Source organism: Lycorma delicatula, chromosome 7 (genome assembly GCF_047948215.1).
Source record: "Lycorma delicatula isolate Av1 chromosome 7, ASM4794821v1, whole genome shotgun sequence".
NCBI lineage: Eukaryota > Metazoa > Arthropoda > Insecta > Hemiptera > Fulgoridae > Lycorma > Lycorma delicatula.
This window is the reverse complement of record NC_134461.1, coordinates 6,150,373-6,174,603: the sequence shown is the minus strand read 5'-3', so window position 1 is coordinate 6,174,603 and position 24,231 is coordinate 6,150,373. Positions and strand designations below refer to the sequence as shown.

The window sequence follows — 24,231 nt, the reverse complement described above, 5'->3', positions numbered from 1 at the left end:
TTACATTACATGAAACTAGCAGTTAATGATGTTAAAGAACAATTTAGATTCGGAGTAACAGTACAAGGTGAAAAGATAAAGATGCTACGATTTGCTGATGATATAGTAATTCTAGCCTAAAGTAAAAAAGATTTAGAAGAAATAATGAATGGCATGGATAAAGTCCTATGAAAATAAACAAGAACAAAATGAAAGTAATGAAATGTAGTAGAACTAACGAAGATGGACCACTGAATGTAAAAATAGGAAGAGAAAAGATTATGGAGGTAGAAGAATTTTGTTATTTGGGAAGTAGAAATACTAAAGATGGACGAAGCAGGAGCAATATAAAATGCCGAATAGCACAGGCGAAACGAGCAAACGAGCCTTCAGTCAGAAATATAATTTTTTCATATCAAAAATTAATTTAAATATCAGGAAAAAATTTTTGAAAGTATATGTTTGGAGTGTCGCTTTATATGGAAGTGAAGCTTGGACAATCGGAGTATCTGAGAAGAAAACATTAGAAGCTTTAAATGTGGTGTTATAGGAGAATGTTAAAAATCAGATGGGTGGATAAAGTGATAAATTAAGAGGTATTGCGGCAAATAGATGAAGAAAAAAGCATTTGGAAAAATATAGTTAAATGAATAGACATAATTATAAGCCACATATTAAGGCATCCTGGAATAGCCGCTTTAATATTAGAAGGACAGGTAGAAGGAAAAAATTGTGTAGGCAGGCCACGTTTGGAATATGTAAAACAAATTTGTAGGGATGTAGAGGATGTAGGGGGTATACTGAAATGAAACGACTAGCACTAGATAGGGAATCTTGGAGAGCTGCATCAAACCAGCCAAATGACTGAAGACAAAAAAAAAGCTTATTACTTTATTTACATACTTCAAAGCAACAGTACAGTTTGATTTCAGTGCAATGAAATAATTTGATCATCCTAAGAGAGCTTTTCATACTGCCCAAGAAATTTCATGGAGAACAGAAATATTATTATTATTATTATTATTATTATTATTGTTAATGGGAATTCTGCCCATATGATTAGCAATTTTATATGCACCTAAGAAGCCTAAGAAGAAGGTTGCATATTGTTTAATAACATATTACCGTGAAAAGGTGATGGAAAATCAGTACGGGTTTCATCCTGGAAAGGGTACTGAGGATGCCATACCCCGTGTGATGAGTGTGGTAAGAGCTAGTGAGGAGGAATATGTTCTGGACATTTTCCTGGACATCTCTGATGCATTTAATAACCTGTGGTAGCCTTCTTTCGGTTATCAATTACAAAAGAGACAATGCACTGATAGTGTACTGCTAGTAATGCAAAGTTACTTTAGGCATTGGGATGTGCTGCCCCATGAGGTAGGCAGGATGTTGTCCGAGGGTTGCCGTCAGGGCAACATGTTGGGTCCATTTTTCTGGGTGGTGGAGTTTGATTCTCTTCTGCAGTTGAGATTGCTTGCGGCGGGTGTCTCATCGCGGCTTATGCTGATGGTAGGCTCCTGCTGGTTGATGGAAGATGCAGAGGGATGTTGAGCTCCGAGCCACCCAGGAATGCAGGATACTTGAGTTGTGGGGTCATCAATATAAGATGACGTTCAGCTCGGAGAAGACCACAATGATGGTTTTTAAAGGCCAATTGGCAGTGAGGCATCAGGTTTGTGTTTCAATGTCAGGCCTTCGTATTAAATATGTTCACGTTCATAAGTACCTCGGGATGAATCTTGTCAAAAAATTGAAGTTCAAAAAGCACCTTAATTATGTCATGGAGAAGGTCTATCATGCCTTCTTTGGTATTTGATGAATGGCCAATACTACTGATTGGGGTGTTAATTTTAAGACTAGAGTGTCTTGTATAAAGGTGTGTGCAAGGAAATTATGCTTTATATAGCGCCTGTTTGGGCGAATAGGCTAAAATTTAAAAGCTATCGGGATATATTATTAAGAGCTCAACGCCTTATATTATTAATGGTAACGGGAGGTTATCGTACTATTTCATGAGAGGCAATCTTGGTGATTGCAGGCGTGAAACCAATAGATGTAATTGTGTCAGAAAAGCAGCAGAATTATGTTGCTAAGAAGTCAGGTGAATTTACTAATTAAAAAATTTGTGAGAGAACAGCATGGCAATGCTTTATGGCAGGCCAGATGGGATGAGGCAGAGGGTGAGTAGTATACGCATGATCTTTTCCCAGATGTTGTTTGTTTACAGGGTACTCCTTGGATTCACTCTAATAAATATGTGATGTAATTTCTTTCGGGTCATGGTGTCTTCTGAGACAGACTCCAGCAATTTGTCCTGGTGGATTCACGTGTGTGTGTCCAGATTGTGGACAACTAGATGATGTATACCATGTAATATACGAATGCGCAAAATTACTAATTTATGTGCATGGAGACTATTTGTCGGGTCGACATTAGATCTCTGTGAGAATTGGAAAAACCAGGTCAAATGGGTAATTGTGAATTTCATTAGATACCGGGCAACAGAACGAATTGCTGTAGGAATTTAGGGTTCCACCTTGTCTTTCCTATGTTTTTGTTTTGTTCTTGTGTTATAAGGTTTGATGTTTTTGTAGTGTTTGTTTATTTAGTTTTATTTTTATTTCTTGTTTTGTGTTTTGTTATGGTGGCATGTTGAACTCAACTTCTGTCAGGTAGGTAGTTGTGTTTTTAATTTCAGTTCCATCATGTCACTCAGTCTTGTTAAAGACTCAACATAGATGTGTTTTATTTTAAAGAGTTTATTTCCTAGTAGTAGGGAATATAACATGTGGTATTCACATCAGTGGTATCCTGACAAGGCTGAGAGATGCCTTTTGTCGAGGTTTTGAAGATGACCTCCAATAAAGCCCATAAGAACTAGGTACGGAGGGGGGTGGTGTGGCGAATGAAATTGCCACATGGAGGGTGTCTTCCTACGGGGTCAGGATGTAGAGAAATGTTTATTTCACAAAAATTAACATCCGTTATAGACATGTTATTGTAATAATATCAGCAGTAGTAAAATACATTTTTATGTTGTTTATTTATTGATGACTTATTGAAAAAAACAATATTTGTATAATTTAAAGAATAAAGAACATAACTCTGTACAAATATTAGTTATAATTATATATATGTTAGTTATAACACACATCCGCCTAGTTCAAACAAGTCTTTCTTTTATTCTTTCTAGTACCTGCTTAAATTTATTATAGCCTAAATTCCTAATAAAGTACAAGGCGAGTTACAGGAACCTGCCAATTTTTAAAGCAAAATAAGTTGGTATTCCTGATACATAGACAGAGATTGAAATGACTGTGATGTCGCATACCAGTTACCATTTCAGTAATAATGGAGCAGCGGACTGCTGTAAGCCATTTGTTCATATTGGAAATGCATCTTAAAAAAAGTGATTTCGTTGTGATTACACAGATTATTCCAGTGGCATTCCAGTATTCCACATCACGGTGTTGTTTCTAGCCGCAACAAAAATAAAACACCAAGTTTTGCGCATTTTGAGAACACCAACCATTGATGGAATCAGGCAGGCAACTATGAGGAGTCCTCAGTACTCGAGCAGAAAGTACACTGCAGCCCCTTGTTCATCACAAAGAAGGGTCAGAAGAACTTACACGAGGATGTGAATGTTTATCCATATAGAATTATAGTGGTGCAAGATTTAAGTGAGTGTAACAAAGTAAATCGGTTGACATTTAGTTCAATTATTACCTTGTTTTCCAATGAAACGGTCCAGCTAATGAATGAAAAGCACTTTTTTATTTATCAGGTGCAGCGAACAAACAAAATTTTCATCACTGGGGTCTGATTTGAATCTTAAGCAGCTTCATATATATTGTCTTCAAGTTCATATGTAACTATCTGTGTGCTCTGGAAAGTTTTCGAATTCTAGGCCCTTATTTCTCCAAAAAGAAAGACTACTTGATGACGGTCAGTTCTGATCTGTACGCAATAAGATGCTACAAGATTTCCTTGCTCCTGAATTGTTTTGTGGGATTGACTTGAATGCAGTTTGGTTCCAGCAGGATGGAGCAACAATCCATACTACATGGATCCATGCATTGATTCAAGAGATGTTTTCAGGCCACCTGTTTTCCAAAATTAGAGATGTTGCACGGCTGATGCCATGGTCACTGACCGGTATATTCTCCAGTCCTGTCAATATGCGACTATTTGTTTGGTATTGTCTGAATTTTAGATTGTTTATTGGTAGATCTAATAACATTAAAAGAATCAAAACCTCTGTACAAAAAGAAATCAGAATGAACCCAGACAACGTGGTGCAAGCAGCGATGTAAAATGTGTGGGATAGCTATAACAGTATATAGTAAGCGGTAAAGAACATTTGTCTGCTGATGTTACAAAATGAAATTTCCACCAATAAGTAGCATTCTATTTGCTGTAATTATCTATTAAAACATATTTAGATAAATTATATTTTTGTATTTTTTTTTTTCATTTTTTAAATCGTCAGGTTCCTGTGACATCCTATGTATTAGCCATTTTAGGAAATGTAACTTGTTAATATTAAAAATACATAAATAATAATTTTTTTTTGTCAGCATTATGAAGCATTTACTATTGCTGAAGGTAAATATTTATGTAGGATACTGTACTAAATACTAAGGTGATGTGATTACTGAAGCTGAAATGCAAAGTATTTATCGATCAAAAGGTATTGCATTATGCTTTTGGTGTGTATGGCACTAGGTTGTAGTTTGCACAGTTACAGTGTGTATGTGATTTGCTCTCTTTTTTGAATGCAAACAGTTACCATAATCTAAACAAAAATGTAAAAACATGTTTTCTAAGTTTTTTAATTAATATGAATCTAATATTTTATTTAAGAAAATAATACTAATATATTTTGTTTTCTAAGAAAACAAAATTTTTGAATTTTTGTTATATTTGCAACTATTAGAGATTGAGGAGGTAACTAATTTTAGTAGCATAAGCCTGCTATCATCAAAATAATTACTAAATGTGAAATTTGTTAAGTACCATGCCATACATGATTTTAAATTTTGACATGACTGCAGGTCTAAAATAAATGTAAAATTTTTACATTGCTATTTTTTGTCATAAATTAAGATAAAGAGGAGCTACTAAGCTTCTAGATGTTATTAGAAATTTAGCTTGTGTGGAATTGTTTACATAAATTGCATCTCACTTCCTCAATATCGTTTTGCATCCTTAATTATATATTTTAAATTATATAAAATATCTTACCTTTATATTTTATTCTTTTTGTTCATACTAAAACATGTTAAAACTTGAGATTATTCTATAACTTGAAGGTGATGTTTAGCAGCAGCATAGTTAATTTGTATGCAGAAGAATTAATGTGCCAATTATTATAATTCAAAAGTAAAATGATTTTCTTCAAAATATCATTTGATTATATTTTTTCTTGCTACTTTACTTTCGGTGTAAATTACTTCTTTTTTTTTTTTGAATTTAGAGAGTGCTCTCACACCAAGAAGATCAAGCATTATTGAAAGCATATATAGCAGAGTGGAGGAAATTTTTTACTCAGTGCAATTATCTTCCTACACCTTTTCGTCAGTTAGAAACATCTTTGGCAGGTAAAACTACGACTGCAGCAAAGAAGCCACCTAATGATGAAAGTATTGTGAGAAAGGTACATTATTAATGGTATACTACTCTAAATCGGTAGTAATTTATTATTATTGGGATATTTTCTATTTTGTGTTTATTCCTTAAGATTACAGTCTGTATATATATTTAAAAGAAATGTACATTTAATCACCTACTATGAGATAAGTCATCTAACTATGAGAAAGTCATATGAGATAAATTGAAAATTAAAAAAAAAGGAAGATATTAAAACACGTGAAGACATTAACAATTTTTTAACAGAAATTGTAGGCCACTTAAGCAAACTGAAATAAGATTTTAATATAAGATTTTTGTGTTTTATTCTTTGAAATCTATTCCTGTACCGTGCATGATATTTTGTTTCTGATTTCTTTGTATTCTATTTACAATCAAAATAACTTTTATGATAAGCTATTATTTTGTTTAAAAATGACTCGCTCATGTTTTTCTAAACCAAATTGAATGAAGATTAGAGCTGATCTGTATCTATCCTGCATTACTGAATGTTATGATTCATTGTCTCTATAAGCTGGGTTTAGACCGGGCAAAAACTGTACAGGTCAAGTTTTAAAGCTGACAGAGCACATTGAACAGGGCTTTCAGGAGAAACTCATCACAGGCGTTGCATACGTCGACTTATCGGCAGCTTACGATACAGTAAACCACAGACTGCTTCTACAAAAAATACTTATATCAACAGGGGATCACCAACTAGCTAAAATAGTAGAATCATTACTACAGAACAGGCGTTTTTATGTTAGCTTCGAAGGAAAGAAAAGTCGCTGGAGAAACCAGAGGAATGGACTGCCTCAGGGCGGTGTGCTATCACCCTTACTTTTCAACCTGTATACCAACGATCAACCTATCTTCCCCAAGGCCGAGCATTTCCTGTATGCGGACGACCTTGCCTTGGCTGTTAAAGATCGAACTTTTCCAGAAGTTGAGAAGAGACTTACCACAGCCCTAAATGGTTTAACTGAGTATTATAAAACAAACTCCTTAAAAGCAAATCCAGCGAAAACAATTGTATGCGCGTACCATCTGAAAACCAGGGAAGCAAAAAGACGATTGAATGTTACATGGGACGATCAGCAGCTGGAACACTCAGAAGCGCCAAAGTATTTGGAGTTATATTAGACAGATCACTTACGTATAGGGCTCACTGTCAAAGCACAATGTTGAAAGTAAATACAAGGAACAATCTCCTGAGGAAACTCCAAAGCAGTAAATGGGGTGCTAAGCCAACTGTCCTGTCGACGACAGCTAGAGCTTTGTGCTATTCAACAGGCGAATATGCATGTCCTGTGTGGAACAGATCAACACACATCAAAAAGGTTGATATAGCGCTGAACGAGACCTGTCGTTTAATAACTGGATGTATAAAACCCACTCCTATTGAAAAGTTGCACCGAGCGGCAGGCATGGAGGAACCTGGAATACGTCTGAGCTGAAGCCGAGTACATTGAACAGTTCAGACAATATTTCGATACACGACATACAGTGTACCAGATGGAGCGACCCCCCCCCCCTGAGACTGAAATCGAGAAAGGGATTTTTGAACTCTACATCTATCGAGCCCCCTCCATGGTTCCCAAAAAGAGCTCCAACACCTCCAGGACATGACCTGGACTGGCAAACGTGGGTGACTTTAAACCGGCTTCGAACTGGGGTTGCACCAACCAGAGTTAACCGCGCTAGATGGCGTCAAATAGAGCCTAACGACCTGAACTATGAGTGCGGTGAGATTCAGGACTCTGAACATCTCCTAAAATGCACCCTCTGCCCAACCAAATGCACAGTAGAAGATCTGTGGCAAGGAAATGCTTCTGGTGTTTCGGTGGCACAATACTGGTCGCAAAGGTTTTAATGTCTTATCGCTCGGACACAAAAAAGTAAAGTAAGTATGATTCATTTCTAGGTGCTGAAACATGTAAAATGATCTTAAAATGGAAACTCTTTATTAATTATTTTAACCGATTGTTTACTAAATGTACGTTTTTCATACCAAAATTTTTATACTAGAAGGTGACTTATAGGTAACAGAACTTACTGTTTAACATATGTACAATTGTTTCATTTATATCCTTATTTGTCTTCAGCTATTGATTGTGACTGTATTTTTTTTTTTTTTTTACTATTATTAAACGGGTTGATTGCTATTCTCATTAACCTCTAAAAACCAGCAGCTACAATAAAACTATCCGCTTTTACCTTTGGCCATTTATGGAAACCATTTCATTGAATATGCCGATGGTAATAGTAGATTTACTTAGTAGGGTGTAATGTGAGGAATGAAAGTTGTTTGAAAATGTTTTTTTTTCACATTTTGTTTGATGTATAATAGTTTTTCTTGATTTTAGTAATTATTATCAGGAACACCTAGATTTATTTATGAGAAAATTGTTGAAATAAACTGACACGATTGCTATAAATAGCTAATTAGGGATTTCTTTGATAGTTTAATATATAAATGAGCTATTTTTAATATTTATAAATGGCCAACTGTCATTTTTCAATTGAATATTATAGCAATTGAATATTTATAGTTGCGCTTTCTTACAACTACTAGAGATTGAGGAGATAAGTATTTTTTTTAACATAAGTACTATAACCGAAATAATTTCTTAAATATTTTGAAATTTGTTAAGTAGCAAGTCGATAAATAATTCTAAATTTTATAGGTCATTTGGAATATGTTATCCATGTAATATATCACATTATATGTAATATGTCATATGTGATAATATGTTATCCATATTACTGGTACTGACATGGATAACGTTTATTTATTGACATCACAGGTCTAAAATCAATATAACATTTTTACATTGTGTTTTTTATCATAAATTAAGATAAAGATGAGCTGTAAGATAAGTGACTAATCTTCCAGAGGAACTGCATCTCACTTCCTTTAGATTACTGTGTGTGCTAAAATACAATTTTTAAAATATGTAACAGATTTTTATATTTTATGTTATGTTTTTATTGACTGGTATTTTTATTCCAGATATTCATATTTATGATGTAATTTTTTATCTTCATAATAATTCATCATATATTTACTATTCATGAATAATTTTTATTTATATTAACAGCTGATGCTGGATAGTTGGAATCAAAGCATATTCTGTGATATTAAGCAGCGTTTACAAGATTCTGCGATGAAATTAGTCCATGCTGAAAGAAATGGTGAAGCATTTGATTCACAGCTTGTTATAGGTGTTAGGGAATCTTATGGTGAGTATTTTTAACTACTTCTACTCTTTAGAGTTGTGTATTTATATACATTTTTACATTTTTTACATATGGTTTGGATTTATAAAAACCACAAGAGTAGTGATAAAAATAATTTTATTTTTAAATTTTACATAATATAAAATGAATGTAACATAAGTAACTTACAACAATAAAAGTATATAAATGAACAAAGTATAAAATAAAAAAAGTCTTTTTAAATATGCTTTTATGTAAAATATATTAATTAACTAACTGACGTGGTAATGCTCCACTATTACTAGATTTGAGTATATATTGTTGCTACATATATGCCTAATTTAATATCGGCCACCAAACACGAGATGCAAACTGGCTTACAGTATACGGATGTGCTGATACAAGCATCACTACCATCGCACAGATGACTACGCAGTTCTCCCACTATAGCAGCGCTGCAGACCCACCACTCTCTGGCTCCAATAAAAGAGCGTGCACCATGAGAGTGAAGGCAATTCATTGTTGACCACCACCGGAAGAAGACAGAAGTTCCCTGGCCGGCTCAACGTGGGACCTCCCAGCAGATGCCATCATCCCCATTGAAGCAACAGGCCTGGCCGGCCCACCAAGGGAGCTGCTGGATGCGGACACTACATTCCCGTTCCAGCTCCAACTTGCTGGGCTTCAATTGCCCTGGCCGGCCTGCCGAGGGAGCCTCTGAATGCAGACGCTACCTTCCCACTCCAGCTCCAGCTTGCCGGGCTTCAATTGCCCTGGCCAATGGAATCAACAGCAGGAGTCGGCCCAGCATGGGAACGCTCAGGGAGAACTGCCCTGGCCGCACCAGACCCGACGACCGACACCGATCCGACACTGGGGGCTCGAGGGCCACCATTGTCACGCTGTATTGGGGATTCAATTGCCGCTGAGGGAAAGCTTGGTCGGACTTCAATGGACGGGCTGCAACTCCTCGACTTTGGAAATGGACTGGTGGAGTCCATTTCTGAACCCAACAGCTCTTCTCAGAACTAATGCCAAAAAAACAGCTCTTTTCAGGGCCACTGCAAGGTTATGAATCACGTGCCGTCAAAGCCATTTGGTGACATTATATATATATATACAAACACAAGGGTTGTTTTTTTTCAAGGTCCGATCTGTCACGAAATTAAAACCACAGTGAAAATAAAAAAATTTTTCTTTGTAACACGTACTTACATAGTTATGCTATTTCTCTACATTGTCGCCACTCCGATTTAGACATTTGTCGTAGCGTGGTACCAAATTTCCAATACCCTCATCATAGAATGGAGCTGCCTATGTTTTCAGCCATGTTTCTACGCTGGTCTGCAGCTCGATATCTGTGCCAAAATGTTGCCCTCCTAGCCAGCATTTCATGTGAGCAAAGATGTGAAAATCGGATGGAGCCAAGTCCAGGCTGTATGATGGGTGATCAAAGACTTCCCAATGAAAACTCTGCAGGAGCTTCTTTGTTACAGCTGCAGTGTGCAGCCGAGCATTGTCATGGAGAAAGACAATGCCTGATGACAACATTCCTCTCCGCTTATTCTGAATTGCCCTTCGAAGGCGTTGAAGAGTCATGCAGTTTGAGGCTGCAGTGATGGTCGTGCCACGTTCCATGAATTCCACCAAGAGAACTCAATTCCGGTCCTAGAACACAGTAGCCATACACTTTCTGTTGGAGAAGGTTCGCTTGAACTTCTTTGGTTTACTGGGAGAATGGTTTACTGATTCCACTGTACACATTATTTATTCGTCGATGAATTTCAGCTGCATTACATCCCTCAGCCTGAAGAAATTGAATTATCGCACGCATTTCACACTTGGCGGGAAATGCTATTGTTGTAGAATATTTACATGCTAGCTGCGTGTTCAGAATTAAACAAAGTGACGCGGCGTGATTGAAGGCCATCCTAGAGACGCTGCGGAACACATATACGCAAAGGTTCATCCGATTTTTGCGCAGGTTTTTATTTTGCGACCGATCGGACCTTGAAAAAAAATAACCCTTGTATATAGATTAAATGAGCATAAATGGAAGTTTGATAAAACATTAAAAAACTGAACGTTACAAAACATCACAAAATTTAACTTTATGTTTTATCCTCTTTCCTTCTTCACCTCTTTCCCTTTTCCCTTCTTCCCTCCTCGCAAAAATTTTTTTTTTCATGTAACTAACATATTCTGAATATGAGCCAAATCGAACTATAAATACAATCTTTTGAAATATCTAGACCCCAGTGTCACCTAGCATGTCCATTCTTTGCAAAAAATATTTCATTTCATGTAACTTATATATCTGAATATGACCCAAATTGGATCATAAATACAATTTTTCTAACTATCTCGATCCCAGCACCACCCAGCAGGTCCAAACTAATTCAGAAACCTTCACGGGCATGCCCACAAATACTCACCATTTCATCGCAATCGGATGAATGGTACAGGAACTCATACAGGAGAAACAAACAAATATATATATATATATATAAGATATATGTAAAAAAAAGAGAAAAACAATGTCATTTAAATTTAATAGAAACAAAATATTAAAGTCATCTAAGCTAATGAAAACTACATATGATAAAAATCTTCTAGGGTCATGGAAACACAGAATTAAATAATTCTCTCTACAAAATTAAGCTTAATAACATTAAGCTTATGACAAATTAACATAATGTCATAGAAAGAAGGTTATGATTTAAAAAAAAAAAAAATTAGAACACTTGAAGTGAGTGAACAACGCAAGAGTAGATTAAAATATTCACGACAATGTTTGTAGAAACTTCAAATTCAAAACAGCAATGTAATGTTTGATTATAATCTGATCGTTTATATCACTCACAAGTAAGACTTATAGAAAGATCAGAACAACACTAAGCTAAATTGGAATGCAATTGTTTATATCATTTGCAAATTATATTGAATTTACTGTAAAATTCAGTTCAGATAAACTGTTTGAAGAAGAACTTTTCAACAAAAGAAAGAACTTAGCAACCTCATATTGAGGTTTACATGGAACTTTAGTAACTTAGCTAACATAACAATGAAACATGAAGAACTAGCATGGAACTTTTCTGCTGATATGGAGCTGATTTGAATTCACACCATTGAGTAATCAAGCAGATCAATACAGTAGCCCATCAACATGTTGGCAGATAGTGCTCTCTTTTTCTCTCTTTCAAAAATATTAATTTTTTGAAAGACAGATAAAAGATATATTAATAAAATATGAACTGATGTTATATATTATTACTAAGTTGTTTTTAATGTAAAGTCAAATATAAAAACAATTACAGTGATCCTTGCTTTATATTTATAATCCATTGTAGATGAACCATAATAAAAGTGATATCATATTTTGAGGCCATAATTATAAAAATTTACTGTTATAATAAAAAATAAACCATTCTGTATTTTTTTTTGAAATCATCATATTTTGCGCACGATTACATTCTGCTATTTATATTACTCTTCATGTAGTTTTCTTAAACTCGCAAAACTAAAATTACCTTTTTATTTAAATAACAGTTTCTTTGCCCTTATGCACAATGGTCGATTATTAAGTAAATTTCATAATTTTAGAATATTTTTTGTTCTGTGATCTCATAAATTAATTGTAAATGAGAATATCCTCGATACTGGAGAACTAATTCATTAATTCTGTCTTCATTGTCATATTTCTTTATAATTCGTATTTGGATTTAATACAAATCTTATTTTTATTAAATTACTTATTAGCCATTTTTTAAGTGATTTTATTTTAAGAATAAATTAGATCTCTGGAATAATTCTACTGCTTGCTAAATAGGATGTCAAATTTGACTTCACTAAGTAAAACATAGTAAATAACAATCTAAACAGATAACAAAATTATGTATAGCATATTCATCCGTACAAGGACAACTGAAGGTAAACAGTCACATAGAAATGATGGGGAGAACACGTTGGACAGGAGTAGTGGTAAGAAATAAGACTGGTTTATTTCATTTTTACTTCCTTGTATGAAATAAAGGAAGTATGCGATCGCAAAAAATTTTGGTTTTCAGATTTCAACGGAAATATCCATTTTGATTAGTTTTGGTGTGATGTCTGCACATACGTACATATGTATCTCGCATAATTCAAAAACGAATTGCTGTAGGATGTTGAAATTTTGGATTAGAACTGTTGTAACAACTAGTTGTGCACCGCCCCTTTTGATTGCAATCAACTGGACCAAAAATGCTCAAAAAAGCTCAAAATCCAAAAATTAGGATTTTGGACTTTTTGTTAACTGCAGTAATAAGCCCTCGTTGAGAGCTTTTTAACGATATATAAGCGGTATATATTTTCATCGCTTCCAGAGTTATAGCCAAATAAAATTTTAATTAATGAAATATTTGGATTTTACAAAGGGAAGACGTATCAAATTCATCTCCTTTTTTTGTAACTTTTTTTTGTTAATTTAAATGTATCGATTTGTTAATAATTGTAAAAAAAATCTTTACAATAAATAATAATTCAATAATAAAAAAAACAAAACGTAAGAAGTTATTAATGAAATAAAATTTTATGTACTTTTCATTTTTTAAAAATGGGTACGGGTAATTTAATAGGTGTACAAGGAAGTCATGTGGTGTCCATATCAGATTTTTTTTGTTAATGTCTTGTACCTTACGATGTCATTGTAAAATGAAATCATATTTATGAGACTTTAATAAAATATCACTGTATGTAATTTTTTCTTATTTTGTCTGGGTTATTAAATCATTATAAGAAAATCTTGTTTATTGCTTTAGAACTATTAATACAAATCAATATAAATTGTTATCTTTTGAATATAAAATTACAGTAATAATAATTTATTTAATTTTATCTTCCTTGCAACATGAATTGCAAAAGGAAAAACTTCACTCTTTTACAACATACTAAATAAATAATCAACCTTAAATACCGGCAAATAATGTAATTATATTAGATAAACAGATGTTATGACCTAGAAAAATATAAATTAAATAATGTTAAAAGCATGGCTGTTAGATCACATAAAAAATGTCATAATGTAGAAATTTTTTTGATTTTTCTTATCTCCGAAGTACCCTAGTATTTCAGTTAAAAATACTAAATACCAGTATTCAAAATTCAAACCATTCTTTGTAAAAATGCATTCTCTTTTACAGAAAATAGAAAAATTAATGAATCCAAAGAGGCTCAGGGCCCTTAAACCCTTTTGATTAACAGATATTGAAACCAGTTTCAAAGAATGTTCTACCGGGTACTAAAAATTTTGTGATTTCAAAGATATTGTCTCCCAAGACTTCCATAACTCCCCTGATTAATAAGATAAATATTTTGACATTCTTTGTTTTTTAAAATGCTTTTTGAGGGTGCTTTTTACTTAATAAAAAAAATACTTAATTCTGTGGTATTTGAATGGTTCTTGTTAAAAAAAAAATTGTACAGTAAAATAACATAATTATTTATCAACAAAATTTTCTTTGAAATTTCTTACGTTACCTCTTTTTTTGTTGAAACATTGGATTCTTGTACCGGGTACATTTAAAAAATCTTATTAAAAAGAATTATAAGTATGAAATTTGAAACAACTTTATGAAAAAATTCTTTAATTTTGACTTTGAGTTTTCTCTTTGATAATAAAGATTATTTAAAAGATTGCATTTTAAATCTGATTAGTCTTCTTTTTATATGATATCTGTCATTGATCTTGTAGTAATAAAGATTTTGTTTGTTTATTTTGCAGTTAATTTGTGTTCAAATCCTGATGACAAACTACAGATTTATAGAGAAAACTTTGAAAAGGCATATATCGAAGCCACTGAAGCATTTTATAAAATGAAGGCTCCTCAATATTTACAAACCAATGGTGTTCAGAATTATATGAGGTATGCCGATGCTAAATTAAGAGAAGAAGAAATTAGGGCGCAAAAGTATTTAGAACCTTGTAGTGGTTCTGTACAAGTGGTATGTAGATATATTTTTACATGGCATGGAATAAAATCACTTTTTATTTTATTTTCAAAGGTGGTACGTCAGAATATTGATGATCCTTTCCCAATAATTCAGTGCATTTTTTGTCCCATAAATTTATAACATTATAATATATAATTAAAATAACACATATAGGAATAATTGTGAACAAAATTAGTTGTAATTAATTTGAACAAACAATAAAATAATTATAAATAATCTCTCTTTTTCTGTATATAAGTGAATCCATAACTCTTTTGATAACTAGCATGTTATACAGAAATTTTCAAAAAAGATAGTAAGTCAACGGGTAATATCAAAAGTGTTACAACCTTTTCTATGAACATAAAACAAGGATTTAAATTTTTCATAAATTGAAACCGCTCCTTTTGTTTATAAAAAATTTGTGAAGGATAAAATCATAGGGTTTTAATGTTTTTTTATTTAAAAGTTAGGTTTTAAATTTGGAATAAACAAGATTTTCTATTTTGTCTCGAAGTGCCGAAAGTTTCTTTCTTGATTAAACAAAAGCATTTATTAAAAGTTGTAACTGTGATAAGAAATTACAACCTGTACAATGGATGTTTTTGTGAAAGTTTGGAATGTCATTTGACAAGTATGCTTACAAGAGGGTGTGTTAAGGTGAGTTATATATATAATATTATTTTAACATTGATTTTGTGTGTGCGCATGTGTGCACACATATATATTTAATTATATAATATAAAACTTAATCAGCCACTCCACAAAGTACAGAATATAAAGAACATTCTTACCTTACTTTTTTTTCCTTAAAGTGCTTTCGAGCATAAGGCCATCTTCAGTAATGTTTTTTAAATTATACTTTTTTACGTTTATACAATAATTAACATGATATGTTAAAATTTATAGAACGAATATTTGTTCGGTCAAAAAAAAAAATAGTTTAAAATGTAAAATGTTATAATATTAAAATTTTCTTTAACATGCTATCTATATGTTGAATACAGTACTGTACTGATTATTTAATTTATTTAAAATTCCCTATCAATTTATTACAGACTTAAATAATATTTACAAGAATGCCCTCATCAAATTCTGTCTGCTGATTCATTAGGCTAAATTTACATTTATATTTATATGCATAAAATCTTTCTAAAATTTCTAATTTTTTATTATTACTTTCGTGTTCAATGTTTTCTTTTTTAATTATTTTAAAATTATTTTCCAATCTAAGTTATGTTTTTTCATTATTAAATGATTTGCTACATTCAAGAAACCAATTTTTTTATTTTTAAATGACCTGAAATGTTCATTAAATCTATCTTTAAAGTCCTATTTGTTTTTGCCGTATATATTATTTCACAATTATTGCATTTTATTTTATAAATTAATTTATAAAATTTTGATAAATTTCATTAAATTAATCAATAGAAATAATAACAGGAGTTCCTGTTTTATCAAATCTTATTATTATGCATTTATTTTCTTTAATTTATTTTTTAGTTTATATAATTTATTTTTATTCATTATCGATTTTTTATTTGTAATTAAGTTTTTGTTATCAATTTTGTTTTTAAATTTATTAATTTTATTACTTATATCATTTTTATTTTATCTTTTTCTTTGTTAGTAAAATGAATTTTACTGATACATTCTGAATCTGTTATCTTGCTTTTAATAATTTTATTTATACGAGGGTAAGTCAATTATTATCCGCAATGTAGTTACAAATTTTATTGTAATAACAATAGGAAACTTACATGTACATAATTTTTCAACAAGTCCCCTTGCATTTCAGCGCACTTGGTCCATCTTTGCACAAGCTTCCTGATACCCTCATAAAAAAAGGTTTTTGATTGAGCTGCGAGCCAAGAATGCACCGCTTCTTTCACTGTTTCGTCCGAGGTAAATCGACGGCCCCTTAATGCCTCTTTGAGTGGATGAAACAAGTGGTAGTCAGAAGGAGCAAGATCAGGACTATACGGAGGATGAGCCGGTACTTCAAAGTTGAGTTTCTGGAGCGTTTCAGCAGTGTGGACAACAGTATGTGGACGGGCATTGTCGTGCAACAACACAACACCGTTCGACAGCAGTCCTCGGCGTTTGCTTTGAATTGCTGGCTTCAGCTTGGCAGTAAGCATCTCACTGTAACGTGCACTGTTTATTGTCGTGCCCCTTTCCTCATAATGTTCCTGTGCCTTGTGAGTCCCAAAAAAACCGTAAGCATCAGTTTTCCTGTGGATTTTGAACTTTTTTTTGCAGGGCGAATTTGGATTTTCCCATTCCATACTCTGTCGTTTACTCTCCAGCTCATAATGATGGATCCATGTTTTGTTATCAGTGATGATTCTGTCTAAGAAGATGTCCCGTTCAATACCATAGCGATCCAGATGTTTTAGGCAGATGTCGAAGCGCATTTGTTAACACTTTATTAACACTGTGTATGTCAACTTACTCAGAAAATGTTATATACTTAAATTATCGATTCCTATACTGTATGCCACATCATCCAGTGAACTGCAGCCACTAAGGTTAATCATTCTTATCACTGATCATTTTATCATGATTAATTTTAATAGGCGATAATAGATGTAGCAACATTTGATATAATGGTGTTTACTTACTTGCTCATGCTTTGTGTACAGTACATGTGTTCTGTATTTCCATGAAAGCAGTAGCCAATTTTATGCATCACCCATCCATGTTGTAAAACATTTTGATTGTTCTGCGCATAATTTTTAAAATATTCAGGTGTTGTTTGTAAACTATTAATGTCTGGTGCATATTTCTAGGTAGAAGAGCTACAAATACTTGCTAAGAGATGAAAGCTACGATTCTTGAAGGCATGGTGGGAGATATTGATTTAAATATTTTATTTTATTTTCAATATAATAATAAAAACAGAAGAAAAAAATTTTATAAGACAAAATTTGTTGCTTACCATATTTTCATGTACATGGGTAATGTAACTTAGAATTAAATGAAGAACTAAAGTTTTTGTTTCTTGACTGTTTATCATAGTTCATTATTTAGTTTGAAAAGTACTTTCTGAACATTGTTTATCAGCAAACTAGATCAAAGAACCCTTTGAATAGAACTGTAGAAAATGGCAACTCATAGAAATTCTTAGAATTTTGTATAAAATTGATATATTTCATTAAAAATACAAATAAAATTAATTTTGACACAATACATTAGTTTATATAGTTTCCCACATTCTGTTTATAAAATAAAAAATAAACAATTTTGTATATTTTAAATCAGTAAATTTAAAATATATTGTTTATAAATTATAAACTAATCTAATCAGTAAATATTTACAAAAGTCTGATTTATATCTTATTTAGTGAACTTTGCTTTGATCAGAGCCAATCTCAATGTTTCTTTTATTGTACTCTTACTTATTAATCCTGCTATTTTTCCAAATGCTATTCCTCGAAATGTTAAATGTTGAAATGATCTGGCTTGTAGCAGGGTGTAGTTTATAGATTTTCTGAAACCATATATTTTTATTAATTTTTTTTTTTTCAGCTTACTGAGTGTTGTGTAAATGTGCTAGTTTCAGCGTTCAAATATACAATTCTTTCTGAGTGTGCATATATGATTAAATCAAATGAAACTGAAAGTGAGTATTTATGAATAAATAGGTAAAAGTTAATCTGTATTATCAATATTCCTCTGTTTTATTCATAATGATAATAATTTTCTTTTATGAGATGTGGAAGCAGACAGGAATACTCTCTGTCTGTTTTAAACACAGGAATGACGTATTCTTCCCTATATTTAATATTAAAAAAGAAATAGCTTTATATATAAAGAAGTGAAATTACAGAATTTCTGAATTAATACATTAAAAGAGTAAATGATGAATAAAACAAGAATAATTGCCTGAAATAAAGAGATAAATAATTAAATGAAAAATGTTTTAGCCAACAGATAATCTCATTATTAGGAGCAAAAGATAAGTGATTTGAAATAAAGGGAAGGGATGTGGCTGCAAAAGAGGTGATGGTATTTAACTATTTTGTCATCAATTCAATGTGGAAAGATGTTATACAGTGTCCATGACGTGTTATTGTAATTACTTGAGCCCTGTTGCAAGAGTTCATACATACTTTAATGACTCGGCCAGCATACAGCATAGGTACCGACTTACTTTGTATCTATTTTATCTTAAAGTAGGTAACATTGTTTACATTAACTCAAAAATTTGGAATCTTTTTGAATTTATTTGGTAAGAATTGATAAGAAAATTTTATAATAGTAACATTTAATTTCACATTATTAAATTTGATTATTACTGTTATTTATGTCTCACTGAATCATACTCAGATAGTTCAAAATAAACAAAACACGCTTACATACAAAAAGAAAAATAAGAGAGATAATATTAAAATATCATTAGAAAAACAAACATTTAACTGTAACTTAGATAATATTTCATGTTTTCAAATAACTATTTTTAAATAAATGTATACTATACTGAATTTTTCAGTCTCTTTTCCTTGTGTTGATTGGTTTTTTTGTATTTCTAATTTTTTTTATGGTTTTGGCATCATATGAGTTTATAAATTTATGAATAATATGGACTTCTAGGTGATCAGGAAGAATTATGTTAAAAGTTTATAAAATAATATCAAAAGGCAATGGTTAACTCAGATGCAGAAAATATGTTGAATGTAGGTCTAGCCGGCCCATTTTTAAATATATTTTTATTTAAACAATTATTTAAATTTTAAATCAACAAATACAGGCAACAGAAGATATACCCAATCTTTTTTTTAATCATTAAAAATTTTCTGTAGGCTATTAGCTTCTGTCACAAGAAGGAATTTTTCCATATAGTCACTCGGCATCGAGAGATTAAATGTAATCACAGCTTATAGTAACAGTACTTCAGTAAATTCTGTTGTATATTTATTGATGTCAATCAATTCTGTACATCTAAAGATAATTTTATAGTATTTACATATTTTATTTATGATAGATGTTACATACAAAAACAATATTTTTAAGAAATTTCAGATTTTCTACCTTATTTTTTTATTATATCTTATGGTGTCCATTATCTCCATCAATTGCAATACGTATAAAAATTTTTCACTTCTGTTTGATTTTGTAGTTATATATGAAATATATGAGACTGTGTACCAGATGGATGTCAGTACAAACTGCTTCTATTGAATGTATGAAAAACCTAATAATATCTTTTGTCCTAGGATAAATGACCACTTATTTTGTACAAGTTTTCCTATAAGAGAAAACATTTTGTCTTTTTACCATTAAAAAGAGCTCTTAACTATTCCATTCTGATGTATTATTGTTAGAAAATTAAGATATTGTTAGTAATCTTATTTTATTTGTAAGTGAACCCTACAACCTGCACAATCACAATTTTTTTTTGTGTTTGTGTGCTGGGTCTTGTAATTTTAGAATTATGAAATTTATACTGTAGAATTTTAGTGAGTGTTGTTATTATTGTAGGACTTCAGTTAATGTTTAAATTGATGGACAGAGTACCTGATGGTATTAATTCAATGCTGAGAGACCTCGAAGAGCATATTGTTAATGCTGGCCTTGCTGATATGGTTGCTTCTGCTGATATTATTACTCAGGTTTGGTTTAATAAATTTTATATTTATATTTTTATAGACATTCTTTATATTTTTATGCTATATTTATTTATTTTTGTTTAGTGCATGCAATTTGGTCCTCATTAGAATACTATTTTCTTAAAAATTGCAGCTATTTGATCAGTTGACTGATTAGAAAAAGAAATAGGAGGTTTGGCTTTTTCCTGGCATCTTCTACAATGACTTGTTAGGAAGCAAAATTCCCTGGATGGTTCTACAGGTCACAAAGGGTCATTACCTCGCTAAGCCCCAGTAAAAAACAGCAGTCGTACTAGCTACCTGAAGATTCCAGCATGATGCTGTAGATGGAAACAGGCTGGCCCTTCTTTTACGGCAGTTTTCTGAGGATTGTAAGGAGTAAAATACAAGGAAAAAATCAGGAAGAGGTGGAACAAGTGGAATCAACCCACAGAGATACTGCCTTGGAGTGGTGTAATTTACCGCATTGCCTAGGACGTAATCAGTCATTATTCATGAATTAATAGTTATTAGAAGTTGTAGAATAGTGGTAGATTGTGTCAGTTATCAGTTACTACTAAAATTAGTAATTAAAATTCATTGTGAAAGTGATATAAAAAAGTAAAATTTCTTAAAAAATAATATTCTAAAAACCAGAGTAAAAATATTTTATGTTTTTTAGTTTTATTTTTATTTTAAATTTGGATGGGACTATAAAGTTTTCTTCATTTAGAAAAGAAATGCGAGAAATCTGCATCTAGGATTGTAAGGAGTAAAATACAAGGAAAAAATCAGGAAGAGGTGGAACAAGTGGAATCAACCCACAGAGATACTGCCTTGGAGTGGTGTAATTTACCGCATTGCCTAGGACGTAATCAGTCATTATTCATGAATTAATAGTTATTAGAAGTTGTAGAATAGTGGTAGATTGTGTCAGTTATCAGTTACTACTAAAATTAGTAATTAAAATTCATTGTGAAAGTGATATAAAAAAGTAAAATTTCTTAAAAAATAATATTCTAAAAACCAGAGTAAAAATATTTTATGTTTTTTAGTTTTATTTTTATTTTAAATTTGGATGGGACTATAAAGTTTTCTTCATTTAGAAAAGAAATGCGAGAAATCTGCATCTAAAAGTAATAAAAGTAAGCGAAGAAATAAAAAAAAAGTATGAAAGGCTTTTACTGTTCAGATGTGTAGGAGACTGGAATTATGCATTTTTTACTGTGTTTTTATAAAGAAATAAGAAAAATGCAGAGAAATAACTTAAAGAGATGAGGATCAGCTCAGTCAAATATGGAGCTTATTTTTTACCTTAATCTTTTCTAAATAATTTTTCTATGAAATTACCCAATAATGTGATAAATCTAATTCTAAGCTATGATGATGGCAAAAAATGAAAAATCACTGAATTTTCTATGTAATTATTTTATTTCTTCACTGAAAACATTTTCACTTAGATTACTTGGAAATAAAATAGGACCACCAGAGAAACTTACTGCGTAAAAAAAAGAATCATCAAAATTTTCCCATTATTTGAAGTCCTCTAGGAATTAAGCATAGAAAATACTCTGTTTTCCTCTTATCTAAGTAATGCAATTTCAACATTGCACAGTTTGGTTTTAAAGATATTATACAAAAAAATTAACTTTTAATTGTATTAATTACAGAATTTTATTTATCATTATTGTATTTGTAAGATTTTTTCTTTCTGTAAGTTGTAGCCACCGTGAAAAATTGCTATTTTGGCTTTAGTAAATATAGGTAGTTTTTTTTTATGTATTGAATCGCTTCAAAAACATTTCTATGCATAAATAAAATGATTTCAATAAACAACTGGATAGAAAAAGAGTTATAAAGGATGGAATAATTTCCAGTAAAATTGTTGGGAATTTTTCAACCGTCTATAAGAAAAGAATAAAATTTCTTCACTAAGTCTAAAATATTTTCTTATTTGTACACGGTATAAAAAAAAAGAGAACTTTTTAGATTGTGCGCCAATGTCTGCAGATGACGTGCTTCGGTCACCGTGCATACCTCCGCATGTCTTGGTAACATATTGCCTTTTACTGGATTCCGATCTATGTGTTAGTTGTCAAATAACTACTGATTGAGTGAGGTCGTGCATAAGCTGGTAGTCGGATTAGTGAAAAAGCAAAAATGAAGGAGTTTGAGGAACAGTTTGTTTGTGTGAAATTTTGCGTAAAACTGGAGAAAACTTTCACAAAAACATTCCAAACACTTAACCAAGTATTGAAATATGATTGTATGAACCGATTCGGTTGCCAAAGATCCAAGGACTGGATGACCTTCCATGCCAACAAATGACCAACATGCTCAGATTGTGCACGCTGTAATTCGTCAAAATCATTTAACTGTCTGTGAGGTTGACATAATTTTCGGATCTTGCCATTAATTGCCGACTGAAAAATTTGCATTGCTTTACGTCAATGCAAAATTCTTGCTGTGTTTGTTGGTAGATGACCAGAAGCAGAATTGAGCTGAAATCTGTCAAGAACTGCTTGCAAATACAAATGTATATGTGGACGACAATTTCCTTAAGAACATTTTAACAGTTTTACAAAAAATTTCACATGGATGCATTGTTCCTCCACTCCTCATTTTTACTTTTTCACTAATCCAATGAGCAGCTTATGCACAGTCTCACTCAATTGGTAGTCACTTGACAATTAATGCATATATTGGAACCCAGTAAAAGGCGATATGTTACCAAGATATGCTGCTAGGTGCGCAAGGTGGCTGGAGCATGCCTTTTGCAGATGTTGGCATGCAATTTAAAAATTGGTCTTTTTTGTATGATCCTTGTACTCTGTTTTGCTGTTTACACTAGAGTAGCAACTGCACTTTTTTCTAATAGACAGCTGAGATTTCAGACTAGTTTTATTTAATAAGAATTCTTCTTTTCTTTACAACCCTTTTTCCAACTGAATTATTCAAAAATTAAATTTCTGAAAAAATAAAACAAACTTAAAAAAAATGTGTCGATTGAAACTTTCAACTGTGTATGTACTGTAATCTGTTTTTAATGTCTTTGATGCCATGCTTGTACCGAATTTAAGCAGACACACGCACGGTTGTTTACCGTGCTCATACACAGTGCAGGTATTTAAATTTTAAGTCGTTCTAAATACCTGCTGATTTATCTTCATTCTTGTCTGTTGGAATTCAGTGAATGGTAATTACTTTATTATGTTTTCTGCACTTTGGCGTTGAATTTGTAGAAACTAAAATCATGTAGAATGTTTCTATTTATGTGTGCATACCATCGATATAATATTGTTTAAAGTTCTGTTTCTTTTTTTTGGCATCATTTGCTTTAATTTAAACTTGTGTTTCTATGTTGTAGTGAGTGTTTTACTCCTTATTATTAAGAATAATAATTATTTTCTAAAACCTTATAATGTAGAATTTTCAACTCCTTTTAAATAATTATGTCAGATATAGGTATAGTTGTGTCATCTGCATAGTGAATAGCAATGAATGGTTCAAGATTTTGAGACAGATCATTGATAAACAATAAGAAAAGCAAAGTACTGAAGACAGTTCCTTGTAGTATTTTGCCTTTATATCTGAAGTGAGGACCTATGTTTTATATTTAAATACTTATTGAAAGGTGAAGTTTCAACTGCCCGTTGACAGTTGGTAAGGTGTGATTTTTAACTGACTTTAAGCAGCTCTTCTTAGCATAGTTGCTAAGATTTTTCATCAGTAATACATGTGGATCTTAATCGAATGATTTACTGAGATCACAAAAAATTGAAGATTGAATCTGTTTGTTATCTATATTATTTTAAATATTTTCTAAAAACTGGGAAAA

The 24,231-nt window shown here is 31.8% G+C and overlaps 1 protein-coding gene across 1 annotated transcript in view; it reads left to right on the top strand.

Annotated features, from left to right (window-relative positions):
* Positions 1-24,231, top strand: part of Cul5 (cullin 5) — a 92,086-nt gene that overhangs the window by 10,124 nt on the left and 57,731 nt on the right. Inside the window, exons 3-7 of the mRNA XM_075370699.1 lie at positions 5,462-5,641; positions 8,715-8,856; positions 14,594-14,814; positions 18,334-18,427; positions 20,287-20,417. Of these exons, the coding sequence (XP_075226814.1) occupies positions 5,462-5,641; positions 8,715-8,856; positions 14,594-14,814; positions 18,334-18,427; positions 20,287-20,417 (768 nt within the window). The remainder of the gene's footprint in view (positions 1-5,461; positions 5,642-8,714; positions 8,857-14,593; positions 14,815-18,333; positions 18,428-20,286; positions 20,418-24,231) is intronic.